Below are 14255 nucleotides of genomic sequence, written 5' to 3' on the forward strand. Positions count from 1 at the left end.
AAAAAAAAAAAAAACCCTGAGATATAAGTATGATTACCCATTTAAATAATTTTTGAAAAAATGATTTATATATTTGTTTGAAAGAGTTCCAGAGAGAGAGGGAGGGGGGAAAGATCTTCCATCTGCTAGTTCCTTTTGCTGCAATGGGCACTGGTGGGCCAGGCCAAAGTCAGGAGCCAGGAGCTTCTTCCAGGTCTCCTATGTGGATAGCAATGGCCCAAGCTCTTAGGCTCGCTTCTGCTGCTTTTCCCAGGCCATTAGCAGGAAGCTGGATTGGAAGTGGGGAACTTGGGCACATGAAACGGTACCCATATGGGATGCTGGCATCACAGGCAGCCGCTTTACTCACTATGCAGCAATGTCAGCTCCTAAGTCATTTTTTTTTTTTTTGATCAGAAAAATTGAATGCTAAATTGTTATACTTCATGGAGCTAGCATTGTGGCACAGCAGATTAAGCTACTGCCTGTGATGCAGGCGTTACATATCAGAGTACGAGTTTGTTTTGGCTGCTCTGCTTCCAACCTGGCTCCCTGCTAATGCACTTGGGAAAGCAACAAAAGATGGTCCAAGTACTTGGCCCCTGTCACTGATGTGGGAGACCAGGATGGAGTTTCTGGCTCCTGGCTTTGGCCTGGGCCAGCCCCAGCTATTGACAGCCGTATAGGGAGTTATCCAGGAAATGGAAGATCTTGCACGTGCTCTCTCTGTCTCTCTGTCTACCTCTCTGATTCACTGTCACCCTACCTTTGAAATAAATAAAATAAATCTTTAAAAGTCCTTGTTATTATTCATACATAGGAAATTAGAACACTGTACTTCACTTGCATTATTTGTTCTCAAGTAAAAAAAAAGATATTTTTATGATTTTAAGTAATGAAAATAAGTAACTTTCCTGGCCAACATATCCAAGCACAAATGTGTTAACAATTTCGAAAACATCTTTCCTCTTTCTTCCGTAGGTTCATGACTAAGATTAGCCAGTTTTGCAAAATATACCTGGGGTGGCCCTTGCAAGAACAGATCTCTGGATACCCACTGCTATTTATGGCGCAACCTGTGGATAAAGAATCCACAGATAGATTGGGTTTATTTTATTTGATCAGGGCCTGTGAGTTCTTGTGAAGCTCTCAGAATAAGTCTGGCTATGGAATATTAACTGAAGAGGTGATCATTAAATTGTTTTGGCTTTTTTGAATGTCAGAGCCACAGAGAGAGTGAGAGACCTTCCATCTGCTGGTTCACTCCCCAGATGGCCACAACAGCCAGCGTCATGCCAGGCTGAAGCCAGGAGCTTCATCTCGGTCTCCCACGTGGGTGACAGGGGCCCAAACACTTGGGCCATTTTCTGCTGCTTTCCCCAGGCAGTTAGCAGGGAGCTGGATCAGAAATGGCGCAGCCAGGACACGAACTGGCACCCATATAGGATGCTGGTGTCACAGGTGGTAGCTTTACCCACTGTGCCACGATGCTGGCCCTGTAATCATTGAATGCTGTGCCACTCCCTTAATTTAATGAATTGATCTTTAGCAAGGAGTTAACTGGTACCAATCAAAGAGTAGACAAAGGACCTGTTTTCTCCAAGGTGAGGGAGAAAAACTGGAGCCTGATAAAGTCTATATCAAAGGCATCAAGAGTAGGGGTTGGTTTCATAATTTGTGTGTGCTTTTTTTCCTGTACATTACATGTGGTTCCTTAATGACTGTGTGGTGCCTCCTTTCTTTACTCGATATCTTTCAGCACGGGTGAAAAGAACCGATCTGGACAGAGCGAGAACTTTTGTTGGGACGTGCCCTGACATGTGTCCAGAGAAGGAGCGGTACATGCGGGAGACCCGGAGCCAGCTGAGTGTGTTTGAAGTGATCCCAGGGACTGACCAGGTAAGCTCCATGTTCCTGCTCACACCAGGGTGCGAGGTTGGGGTGTGTGTATGCGGGGGCGGGAGGGAGGTGGTTGTGATTTTGCATATGTGGGTGTTTGTTTTTTCAGAGTTACTTTGTGTTGCAGGCTGGACCGCATGGTACTTAGGCTTGATAAGAGATAGCTATAAATTTCTTTTTAAAAGATTTATTTATTTATTTGAAAGGCAGAGTTAGCACATGAGAGAGGGAGAGACACAGAGAGAGACAGATCTTCCATCCGTTAGTTCATTCCCCAGACAGCCGTGGTGGCTGGAGCCATGCTAGTCTGAAGCCAGGAGCCAGGAGCTTCTGGGTCTTCCACATGGGTGCAGGGTCCCAAAGACTTGTGCTGTCTTCTGCTGCTTTCCCAGGCACATTAGCAGGGAGCTGAATCTGAAGTGGAGCAGCTGGGACTTGAACCTGCGCCCATATGGGATGCTGGCAGTGCAGGCAATAGGTTTACTTGTTACACCACAACACTGGCCCCAAGATTTTTTAATTTAAAATTGTTGGTGTCTGTGAAGAAAGCGAAACCTTGAAGTCAAATAAGTATCCCCTACTCATGTGTGCTGCAACTAGCATTCCTGACCGCCACATGCTGTGCATGCTGTCGAAATGAGTCAGGCAATTGATTGTGAATTCTTGCAAGTTTTTTAAAAATTATTCTTAATAAAAAAAATGGAAAATGTATATTTTGCTGAACTAGGTTGTAATTTTCTTAAACCTGCTAAAGGATGATGTGACAGCACAGTGAAGACTATGAAATGCACTGACTCCTAGAATGTGATTTTTGTTACTTTTTATTTCTGTGTGGGATTTTTTTTGTTTGTTTGTTTTGTTAGACCTTCCATTTGGATGTTTAGAGGAATGAGCATCGTTGTTTCGTTTCAGAGGGAAGTTTTTGATGGTGTTTCTTTCCCCCAAAATTGACTTAGATGTTAAAATTTGGTGCTTATAAGAGAGAGTTAAAAAATGAATAGCAGTGCTTAAATTAAAATTGCAAAACAGACAAAAAAATTCTTAGGGCTGGTATTATGGGTTAAGCCTTTGCCTGTGATACTATCATCCCATATGAGCACCAGTTTGAGTCCTGGCTGCTGCACTTCTGATCCAGCTCCCTGCTAATGCACCTGTGAAAGCAGCAGCAGATTTGGGTCCCTGCTACCCATGTGCGAGACCTGGTTGGAATTCCAAGCTCCTGGCTTCAACCTTGCCCAGCCTTGGCAGGTGGGGCCATTTGGAGAGTGAACCAGCAGGTGGAAGATATCTCTTTCTCTCTGCCTTCCCCTCTCTGTAGCTCTGCCTTTCAAATAAATAAATACATATTTTTAAAAAAAAGATTTTTTTTTCATTAACTTTTATTTATTTGCAAGGCAAAGAAAGAGAGAGAGAGAAAAGGGGCACACAGAGCTTCCATGTGCTGATTCACTCCCTGAATGCCTGCAGCAGCAGGGCCAGTCCAAGCCAAATCCAGGTCTCCTACAAGCGATAGGAACTGAAATTACTTCAGCCTTCACCTGCTGCCTCCCAGCGTACCCATTAGCAGGAAGCTGTAGGGGAACGCAGCTGAGACTCAAACTGGGATTCTGACATGAGACCCAGGGCTCATAACTGGTAGCTAACCACTAGTCCAAATGCCTGCCTCTGCATTATCCATTAATTCCATTTTTTAAAAAAAATATTTTATTTATTTGAAAGTCAAGAGTTACACAGAGAGAAGGAGAGGCAGAGAGAGAGAGAGAGAGAGATAGGTCTTCCATCTGTTGGTTCACTCCCCAGTTGGCTACTACGGCTGGAGCTGCGCCGATCTGAAGCCAGGAGCCAGGAGCTTACTCTGGGTCTCCCATGCGGGTGCAGGGGCCCAAGGACTTGGGCCGTCTTCTACTGCTTTCCCAGGCCATAGCAAAGAGCTGGATTGGAAGTGGAGCAGCTGGGTGTTGAAGTGGTGTCCATATGAGATGTGGGCACTGCAGGCAGTGGTTTTACCCGCTATTCTGGCCTCCCTCATTGTGGTTTTCATTTGCATTTTCCTGATGGCTAGTGATCCTGAGCATTTTCTCAAGTGTCTGTTGGCTATTTGAATTTCCTTTCTTGAAAAATGCCTGTTGAAGTCCTTTGCCCATTTCTTTTTTTCTTTTCTTTTTTTTTTTGACAGGCAGAGTGGACAGTGAGAGAGAGAGACAGAGAGAAAGGTCTATCCTTTTGCCGTTGGTTCACCCTCCAATGGCCGCCGCGGTAGGCGCGCTGCGGCCGGCGCACCGCGCTGATCCGATGGCAGGAGCCAGGTGTTTATCCTGGTCTCCCATGGGGTGCAGGACCCAAGCACTTGGGTCATCCTCCACTGCACTCCCTGGCCACAGCAGAGAGCTGGCCTGGAAGAGGGGCAACCGGGACAGGATCGGTGCCCCGACCGGGACTAGAACCCGGTGTGCCGGCGCCGCAAGGCGGAGGATTAGCCTAGTGAGCCGTGGCGCCAGCCTTTGCCCATTTCTTAACTGGGTTGTTGAATTTCTTGAGCTCTTTAGAGATTCTGAATGTTAACCCTTTATCAGTTGTGTAGTTTGCAAATAATTTCTCCTGTTCTTAGGTTGCCTTTTCACTTGGCTGAGTGTTTTCTTTGCTGTGCAGAAGCTTCTCAGTTTAATGTAATTCCATTTGTCAATTTTGGCTTTGATTGCCTGTCTTCTGGGGTCTTTTCTAAGAAGTATTTGTTTATGTCAATGTCCTGCAGAGTTTCCCCAATGTTCTCTAATGATTTGATGGTATTGGATGGTAGATTTAGGTCTTTTCATCCATTGTGAGTGGGTTTTTGTGTAAGGTAGGGGTCTAGTTCCATATTTCTGGACAGGGAGATCCAGTTTCTCCAGCACCATTTGTTAGAGTCTGTCCTTGCTTCAGGGATGAATTTCAGCTCCTTTATCAAAGGTAAGTTGGTTGTAGATGTGTGGATTTCTGGAGTTTCTGTTATGTTCCGTTGGTCTACAGATTTGTTTCTGTGCCAGTTCAAGGCTGTTTTGATTATAAGTACCCTGTAGTATGTCTTTTTTTTTTTTTTTAAAGATTTAATTTATTTATTTGAAAGTTTTACAGAGAGGCAGAAAGAGAGAGAGAGAGAGAGGTCTTCCATCTGCTGGTTCACTCCCTTGTTGCCTGCAATGGCTAGAGCTGTGCCTATCTGAAGCCAGGAGCCAGGATCTTCTTCCGGGTCTCCCAAGTGGGTACAGGGTCCCAAGGACTTGGGCTATCTTCTACTAGTTTCCCAGGCCAAGCAGAGAGCTGGGTTGGAAGTGGAGCAGCCAAGACTTGAACTTTTGGAACTTGAACTTTCTTTCTCCAAATTAGGGAAGTTTTTTGTAATTATAGTAAGATTTCCAAAGATTTGTCTTCTAGTTTAGCTATTTTTTCTTCTGCCTCACCATGTCTGCTGTTAAGGCTTTCCACTGCAGTTTTTATTTGATCTATCGAATTCTTAATTTCTAATATTTCATTTTGATTTCTCTTTAAAATTTCAATTTCATGGGAAAATTTTTCATTCATGTCATTGTTGTTTTCTTTAGTTCGTGGATTTGCTTCTGATTGCTTTTGAGTAATTCTATGATTAATTTTTTGAATTCCATTTCTGTCATTTTCTCAACCTCTTCATCTTCGCATTTTGATATTGAAATGTTGTGTTCCTTTGGGGAAGTCACAGTGTCTTCCTTACTCTTGTTGCTTGAATTTCTGCATTTGTTTTAGGCATTTGGGAGTTGATTTTTGTTTTTTCCTTCTGATGCCTTTTATCTTTTACCTATGCCTCTGTGGCTTAGTGGAATGTCTGCACTTTCAGATGTGCGGTGGGTTTGGCCAGGGAGTTCTGGTCAATGTTGCAGCATGGGGTGAGTTTCCAGGGTAATACCCAAGTTGGGTGTGGTAGATATCAACATCCACCTATGGTGTGCACCTTCTCACTTAGTCTCACTGTCTCAGCACACGAGGCTCCCTAGTTGCCATGTCTGGAAGTTTCTCTCCGCCTTGCCAGCTCTGCCTAGGCGTCTTGACCCTGGGAGGCTGCGGGCATTGCACTGTTCCAAGTGGCTGCCCAGCCACCTTCCAGCTAGGCTCAAAGTCAGTGGGGACTGTAGACTGTTGCTTCCACTAGAATCTCTGGATCAGATGTGCACACATGGGCCACTGGCTGAAAACTTGCTGCCTGCCTGTCACTGCCATCGGCACTGCCGATGAGGTGTTCTGTCTTAGTCAGCTACCGTGCACGCACACAAAGACTTCCATAGCTGCTGTCCTAACCCGAAATGACACCTGCCCTCTCCCAGCCGGGCAGCTGGTGCTGTTTTGGGGGAGTTTGGGCAAAACAAATGCCAACATCCACTTCCACTGGATCCATGGGCAAGCACCAGCCCCCAGGACTCCAGTCAGGACCCACGCCACGTTCTCCCTCTGGCTCTTATCACCACCGGCTGTTGCAGTCCGGTTTCACCTCCATTTCCGAACTGTGGCCTGCTCTGGCTCCAAGCTCATTCTGTGCATCTGCACCCTCCACACAGGTCCATGCCATTTTGCCTCCCCCAGTAGGACTTTCAGTTCAGTTTTCTCTCCAGTTCACTCTCAAGAGTGTACTCATACACTTTTCTCTTCACTGTTTATCCTTAGCCTAGAAAAGCATGTTGATCCCTAATCTGCCATCTTGCACTCCCCCTTTAAGATTTATTTTTATTATTTATTTGAAAGGCAGAGTTACAGAGAGGTCGTTTGCTCCCCAAATGGCCACAATGGCTGGGGCTGGACCAGGCCAAAGCCAATAGACAGGAGCATCTTCCAGGTCTCCCATGTGGGTGCAGGGGCCCAAGGTCTTGGGCCATCCTTCTGCTGTTCTACAAGGTGCATTAGTAGGAAGGTGGATCGTAAGTGGAGCAGCTGGGACTCGAACAGGCACCCAATGGGATGCTGGCACTGCAGGTGGCAGCTTAACCTGCTATACCATAATGCTGGCCCCTAAATAAATAAATTTTTTAAAAAAAGTGATTCATTACTTGGAACAATGCTTTTTTTTTTTTTTAAGATTTATTTATTTGAAAGAGTTATACAGAGGTAGAAGGAAAGGCAGAGAGAGAGAGAGAGAGAGAGGTCTTGCATCTGCTGGTTCACTCCCCAATTGGCTGCAATGGCTGGAGCTGCGCCAATCCAAAGCCAAGAGCCAGGAGCTTCTTCCAGGTCTCCCACGCGGGTGCAGGGGCCCAAGGACTTGGGCCATCTTCTACTGCTTTCCCAGGCCATTGCAGAGATCAGAAGTGGAGCAGCTGGGACTTGAACCGGCACTCATGTGGGATCCTGGCACTGCAGGTGGCGACTTTACCCACTATGCCAGAGTGCCGGCCCCAGAAACAATCCATTTTTAAAGAAGATTTATTTATTTAAAAGAGTTAGAGGGAGACACACACACAGAGTGGGGGAGGGGGGCAGGGGAGAGAGAGATCTTCCATCTGCTTGTTCACTTCCCAAATATCTGCAACAGCCAGGGCTGGGCCAGGTTGAAGTCAGGAGTTAGCAGCTTTGTCCAGGTCTCCTATATGAGTGCAGGGGCCCAAGCACTTGTGCCATCTTTTGCTGCTTTCACAGACACATTAGCAAGGAGCTGGATCAGAAGTAGAACATAGGAGACTTGAAATGGTGCCCATATGGAATGCCGGCACCACAGACAATGGGTTAACCTGCTAAGCCACAGCCCCAGCACCAACAATCCATTTTTTAATAAAACATTAAAATTGTTTTTAGAAACTTTTATAAGTTTATTCCTACCCTTTTCTGTGTTTTGCACAGATGAGAGAGTCCTGGGGCTGGCATCGTGGCTTAATGTGTCAAGCTGCCACCTGCGATGCTAGCACCCTATACAGATGCTGGTTTGAGTCCTGGCTGCTCCACTTCTGATCCAGCTCCTTGCTAATGTGCAGGAAACAACAGAGGCCTACGGTCCAGTCCTGTGGACATCTCTGGGTCTTCTCGCAGCCACATGTCTTCAGTCTCTTTTTGCAGGTAGAAGATACAGCTCTAGGCCTCCTGTGAGCTGATGACCCCAATCCCCTGAGTCCCTGCTGCTCAGCTCTCATTAATCTAATTGCTCACCTCTGTTTTGTTTCTGGACTGTGTGGACTCAGTTTGGCATTTGAGCATGTCTGAGACCTTTCAAAGTGCTCTAAAGTCCTTTACCCATCACATTTTGGAGCTAGGCCTTTGTGTCTTCACTTAGACTTTTGCTTATTGTGACAACCTCAATTCCTTGTTATATTTGCTGGAGTCAGGTTCCCCTATTTATTTAGTCTTTGAATGCTTTAAAAATGTTTGTTTCTCGTAGGAAGACAGAGTTGGGTGGGGAGAGGCAGGGAAGCAGATCTGCCTGCTAGTTCATTTCCCAAATCCCACAGAAGTCAGGGCTGGACTGGGTTGAAGCCAGGAGCCTGGAACTCAATCCAAGTGTCTCAAGTTGGTGGCAGGGACCCAAGTACTCGAGTCATCATCTGCTGTCCCCTAGGATGCACATTAGCAGATAGCTGCATGGATTGCAATAGAGTAGCTTGCACGTGAACCAGGCACTCCCATAATGGGATGTGGGTGTACTGAGTGGTGTTTTAACCTGCTGTGTCCCAATATGTGTCCCTAGTTTTTGAATTTTATTGTTACCTTTTAACAGATTTACATTCTTTTTTAATCTTTTATAGTAAAGGATTTTTTTAAAAAAAGGTATAATTTATTTGAAAAAAGTTAGGAAGAGACAGAGAAATATCTTCCATCTGCTGGTTCCCTCCCCAAATGGCCACAATGGCCAGGACTGGGGAAGGTAGAAACCAGGAGCTTCATCTGGGTCTCCTACATGGGTGCAGGGACCCAAACACTAGGGCCATTCTCTGTTGCTTTTCCCAGGCCATTAACAGGGAGCTGGATCATAAATGGAGCAGCTGGATCTCGAACCGGTGCCCATTTGGGATTCTGGCATCACAGGTGGCAGCTTAACCCACTATGTCACAATGCCAATACCAGTATCAGAATTTTTGGTGCACAATATAAATGTCTAGGGGGGCAATGGAATATTATTAGGCCATAGAAAGAAGTAAAGTGCTTGCTACAAAATAAAGTTGATGCTGCAACATGCACAGAACTTGGAAGCATGGGCTATGTGAAGAAGCCATGTGCCAGGGGCCGGTGCTGTGGCATAGTGGGTTAAGCCGCTATCTAAAGTGCAGGCATCCCATATAGGCGCCCGTTCAAGACCCGGATGCTCCACTTCCTGTCCAGCTCTCTGCTATGGCCTGGGAAAGCAGTGGAAGGTGGCCCAGGTTCTTGGGCCCCTGAAAACCACGTGGGAGACCTGGAGGAAGCTCCTGGCTCCTGGCTACTGGCTTCAGATCGGCCCAGCTCCGGCCGTTGCAGCCAATTGGGGAGTGAACCAGTGGATGGAGGACCTCTCTCCCTCTCTCTTTGCCTCTCCTTCTCTGTGTGTAACTCTGACTTTCAAATAAAATAAATAAATCTTTAAAAAAAAAAAAAAAAAAAAAGAAGCCATGTGCCCAAATGGGATGCTGGCATCAGAGGCAGTGGCTTAACCTGCTATTCCATAGCACCACCCCAGGAAAATTTACTTTAGAAAAAACATATTGTAAGTCTTGATCTGTGTGCGTGTGTGTGCTTCCCCTCTCACTGTGAGGCATGCCTGTCTGGGAAGCTGGTCTAGCATCTTGGCCTTGCTCTTCGCATCTCCAGGTGGACCACGCAGCGGCTGTGAAGGAGTACAGCCGCTCCTCAGCCGACCAGGAGGAGCCGCTGCCTCATGAGCTGCGGCCCTCGGCTGTGCTCCGCAGGACCATGGACTACCTTGTGACACAGATCATGGACCAGAAGGAGGGCAGCCTTCGGGACTGGTATGACTTCGTGTGGAACCGCACACGGGGCATACGGAAGGTATCTCTGATCAGGAGACTAGAAAATGCATCTAAATGCCAAAGGCAAACTTAGAGACCTTTTCTTTAATAATCTGTTTTATTTCATATACTTTTAAAACCATTACAAAGTCCTATGAAAATGTGCTTTGTGGGCTTTGTTTCAAATTGAAATGTACAAAATTTAGTAATTAAGCTTGATTTTTTTATAGTTGACTCTGCATGGGAATATGCATGTATGTAAGGAGCAGGTGTGGAGAGCGTGGTGTGTGCGGGGTGTAATGTAAGGAGCAGGTGTGGAGAGCGCGGTGTGTGCGGGGTGCAATGTGAGGAGCAGGTGTGGAGAGCGCGGTGTGTGCGGGGTGCAATGTGAGGAGCAGGTGTGGAGAGCGCGGTGTGTGCGGGGTGCAATGTGAGGAGCAGGTGTGGAGAGCGCGGTGTGTGCGGGGTGCAATGTGAGGAGCAGGTGTGGAGAGCGCGGTGTGTGCGGGGTGCAATGTGAGGAGCAGGTGTGGAGAGCGCGGTGTTGCGGGGTGCAATGTAAGGAGCAGGTGTGGAGAGCGCGGTGTGTGCGGGGTGCAATGTGAGGAGCAGGTGTGGAGAGCGCGGTGTGTGCGGGTGCAGTGTGAGGAGCAGGTGTGGAGAGCGCGGTGTGTGCGGGGTGCAGTGTGAGGAGCAGGTGTGGAGAGCGCGGTGTGTGCGGGGTGCAGTGTGAGGAGCAGGTGTGGAGAGCGCGGTGTGTGCGGGGTGCAGTGTGAGGAGCAGGTGTGGAGAGCGCGGTGTGTGCGGGGTGCAGTGTGAGGAGCAGGTGTGGAGAGCGCGGTGTGTGCGGGCTGCAGTGTGAGGAGCAGGTGTGGAGAGCGCGGTGTGTGCGGGGTGCAGTGTGAGGAGCAGGTGTGGAGAGCGCGGTGTGTGCGGGGTGCAGTGTGAGGAGCAGGTGTGGAGAGCGCGGTGTGTGCGGGGTGCAATGTAAGGAGCAGGTGTGGAGAGCGTGGTGTGTGCGGGGTGCAATGTAAGGAGCAGGTGTTGAGAGCGCGGTGTGTGCGGGGTGCAATGTAAGGAGCAGGTGTGGAGAGCACCGTGTGTGCGGGGTGCAGTGTAAGGAGCAGGTGTGGAGAGCGCGGTGTGTGCGGGGTGCAGTGTAAGGAGCAGGTGTGGAGAGCGCGGTGTGTGCGCTAACACTGCCCTTGCCTGTGACTAGGACATCACCCAGCAGCATCTCTGTGACCCCCTGACGGTATCCCTGATTGAGAAGTGCACCCGGTTTCACATCCACTGTGCTCACTTCATGTGTGAGGAGTCCCTGTCCTCCTTTGATGCCAAGATCAACAATGAGAACATGACCAAGTGCCTGCAGAGCCTGAAGGAGATGTACCAGGACCTGAGGAACAAGGGAGTCTGCTGTGCCAGTGAAGCTGAGTTCCAGGGCTACAATGTTCTGCTCAATCTTAACAAGGGAGACATCCTGAGGTGAATTTCAGACTCCTCCTTGTGTGGAGTTTGTCTGCAAAGTATGCAAAGGCCTGGCTTAACAGAAAGGAGATGTTAAGGTTAGAGGTAGCAGATGGCACCCAGTTTTCTTTAGTAGCGAATGTTGGGTAGTGGTGAGAGACTCTGGTCTGGGCTGGGTAAGCAGTGGGGTGGATTGGAAGTGGGGCAGCCCAGACTCAAACCGATGCCCATATAGGATGCTGGCGCCGCAGGAGGAGGATTAACCTGCACCATAGTGCCAGCACAGTAACTGATAAGTGGTTCTTAATTTGTTGCTCAATTTTTTTTCTTTATTCATCATCTTTTTTTTAAAAAAGATTTATTTATTTACTTACAAGTCACTTACGCAGAGAGAGAGGGAGAGAGAGATCTTCCATCTGATGGTTCACTCCCCAGATGGCCGCAATGGCTGGAGCTGCACCGATCTGAAGCCAGGAGCCAGGAGCTTCTTCCAGGTCTCCCACATGGGTGCAGGGCCCAAGGACTTGGCCATCTTCTGCTTTCCCAGGCCATAACAGAGAGCTGGATCAGAAGAAGAGCAGCTGGGACCAGAACCGGCACCCATATGGGATGCTGGCGCTTCAGACCAGGGCTTTAACCCACTGCGTCACAGTGCCGACCCCTATTCATCATCTTTTAAAAACCTTAGTTTATCAGACCAATCCAAGAATGGTAATTGTAAGTTAATAAACTATGAATTTAATGGTTCATTTTACCATTCAGAGCCTTCTTCTCAGTGTGGCTAAAATCTAGCTATTTATCAGATCTGTCTTCATGGAAATTTTGTCTAATTTAAAAGAACATTCTGGCCAGTGCTGCGGCTCAATAGGCTAATCCTCTGCCTGCGGTGCTGGCACCCTGGGTTCTAGTCCCGGTCAGGGTGCCGGATTCTGTCCCGGTTGCTCCTCTCCAGTTCAGCTCTCTGCTGTGGCCCGGGAGTGCAGTGGAGGATGGCCCAAGTGCTTGGGCCCTGCACCCGCATGGGAGACCAGGAGAAACACCTGGCTCCTGGCTTCAGATCAGCGCGGTGTGCTGGTGGCAGGGCCATTGCGGGGTGAACCAATGGAAAAGGAAGACCTTTCTCTCTGTCTCTCTCTCTCTCACTCACTGTCCACTCTGCCTGTCAAAAAAATAAAAAAAAATTAAAAAAGAAAAAGAACATTCTAACCTTTTATCTCCTTTAATTAACAGAGAAGTACAACAGTTCCATCCTGCTGTTAGAAACTCCCCTGAGGTCAAATTTGCTGTTCAGGCTTTTGCTGCACTGAACAGTAATAATTTTGTGAGATTTTTCAAACTCGTCCAGTCTGCTTCTTACCTGAATGCCTGTCTGCTACACTGTTACTTTAACCAGGTGAGTAATGAAGTGTCCTCGCAGTGTTGGAAGAAAGCAGGTTGTTACTTTCTAAGACCTTTTCCGGGCAGGTCAGGTGCTGACTTTTATGTAAACTGCTCAGGAGCCCCGGGAGGTCTTCCCTTTGTCACCTGATTTTACAGGATTGACACCATTAATCACCCTTAGAAAATAACACATAATGGAAAATACTGTTCTGTGGTTTAGATCAGAGAGCTCTCTGTAGAAAGACGTAATTGTCTTCCACAAACACAAAGAAGCCGCAGAGCAAAAATCCTGTAGCATATGCTCAAAACCCCTAACTTTGAAATTCTTTGCAGTATTAATGTTAACTTTTGGAATGAGCCTGGTGTTGCTAAATTCATTCAGTAAATATTTAAGTGCCAGCTCTTCACTATGTGCTATGTTGTACACTTGGATTACAAAAGCAGTGGAAAATTCAGTCTCTTACCTGAGTTTTTGTGTAAACTCTTGGCCTCAGAATTTCTTGGAAAGATTTATTGATTGATTAATTTGATAGGCAGAGCAATGGGGAGTGGGGGTGGGAGTAGGGTGAGCTTACAACTTCTAGTTCACTCCCCAAATGGCTACATCAGTCAGGGCAAAGCAAGATGTAAGCCAGGAGCCTGATGCACCATTTGGCCATTGTCTGCTACCTTCGCAGGCACATTAGCAGGAAGTTGGATGGGAGGCAGAAGAGCCAGGACTTGATGTGGCCCTCCAGTATGGGATGCTAGTGTTGCAAGTAGCAGCCTACTTCACCATACCACAGTGCTGGCCCCCTGGCCTCTCAGAATTTCTAAAGACAGTTCTTTAGCTCCAACATACTGGGAAACTTGGGGATAACAGAGCAGTTCCGTGGCATTATTGTCCTACCCACCCATCATGCCCCCTGCCTGGTGTTGCCGTGGCATACCTCCTAAAGCATGTTCTTTTGCTGCCCACCTTAGCTATGGAGTGTGAGGGTAGCGTGGCCTCTGCCGAGTGGGATGGAGGCTGCCTGGGGGATTGCAGGACTGCCAGCGTAGTGTGACTCCGATGTTTTCAGCTTGGTAACATACCACGTCCTCCTGCAATCACTGAGTAAATCTGCAGAATTCTGTCCCTGGCAGAATCTTTAGCAGGTGTGTTTATTGTCCGATCTGCCAATAGAACTGAAGTTTTGGAACAAATGTAATGCTTTCTAACAATCTGCTCCTTGGGGATCTCTGGCACAATTGTTAAACAAAACCTACAAGGGTGGACACTGTTAGGCAGTAGATTAAGCTACTACCTGTGACGCCAGCATCCCATATGGGGAGCCCTGGTTGGGTCTTGGCTGCTCCACTTCTGACTCAGCTTCCTGCAGTGCTTGGGGAAGCAGTGGAAGATGGCCCAAGTACTGGGGCCGTTGCCACCCATGTTGGAAACCCAGGTTGAGTTCCAGGCTCATGGCTCCAATCTGACCCAGCCCTGGCTGTTGTGGTCGCTGGGGAGTGAACCAAAGATTGGAAGATCTCTCGGTCTCTGCCTCTCTCTCTGTAACTCTGCCTTTCAAACAAATAAAAATAAAGCTTAAAAGCAAAAATGAAACTTGTAGGTAACAT

At 47.6% G+C, this 14255-nt stretch overlaps 1 protein-coding gene across 3 annotated transcripts in view; it reads left to right on the forward strand.

Annotated features, from left to right (window-relative positions):
- MCM3AP (minichromosome maintenance complex component 3 associated protein) overlaps window positions 1-14255 on the forward strand; it is a 70552-nt gene that overhangs the window by 16310 nt on the left and 39987 nt on the right. For all 3 annotated transcript variants that reach the window (XM_062204220.1, XM_062204211.1, XM_062204201.1), the window contains exons 7-10: window positions 1739-1878; window positions 9649-9846; window positions 11026-11294; window positions 12507-12669. In XM_062204220.1, coding sequence (XP_062060204.1) covers window positions 1739-1878; window positions 9649-9846; window positions 11026-11294; window positions 12507-12669 — 770 coding nt within the window. The remainder of the gene's footprint in view (window positions 1-1738; window positions 1879-9648; window positions 9847-11025; window positions 11295-12506; window positions 12670-14255) is intronic.

Source organism: Lepus europaeus, chromosome 2 (assembly GCF_033115175.1).
Source record: "Lepus europaeus isolate LE1 chromosome 2, mLepTim1.pri, whole genome shotgun sequence".
In the NCBI taxonomy this organism is placed as follows: Eukaryota; Metazoa; Chordata; class Mammalia; order Lagomorpha; family Leporidae; genus Lepus; species Lepus europaeus.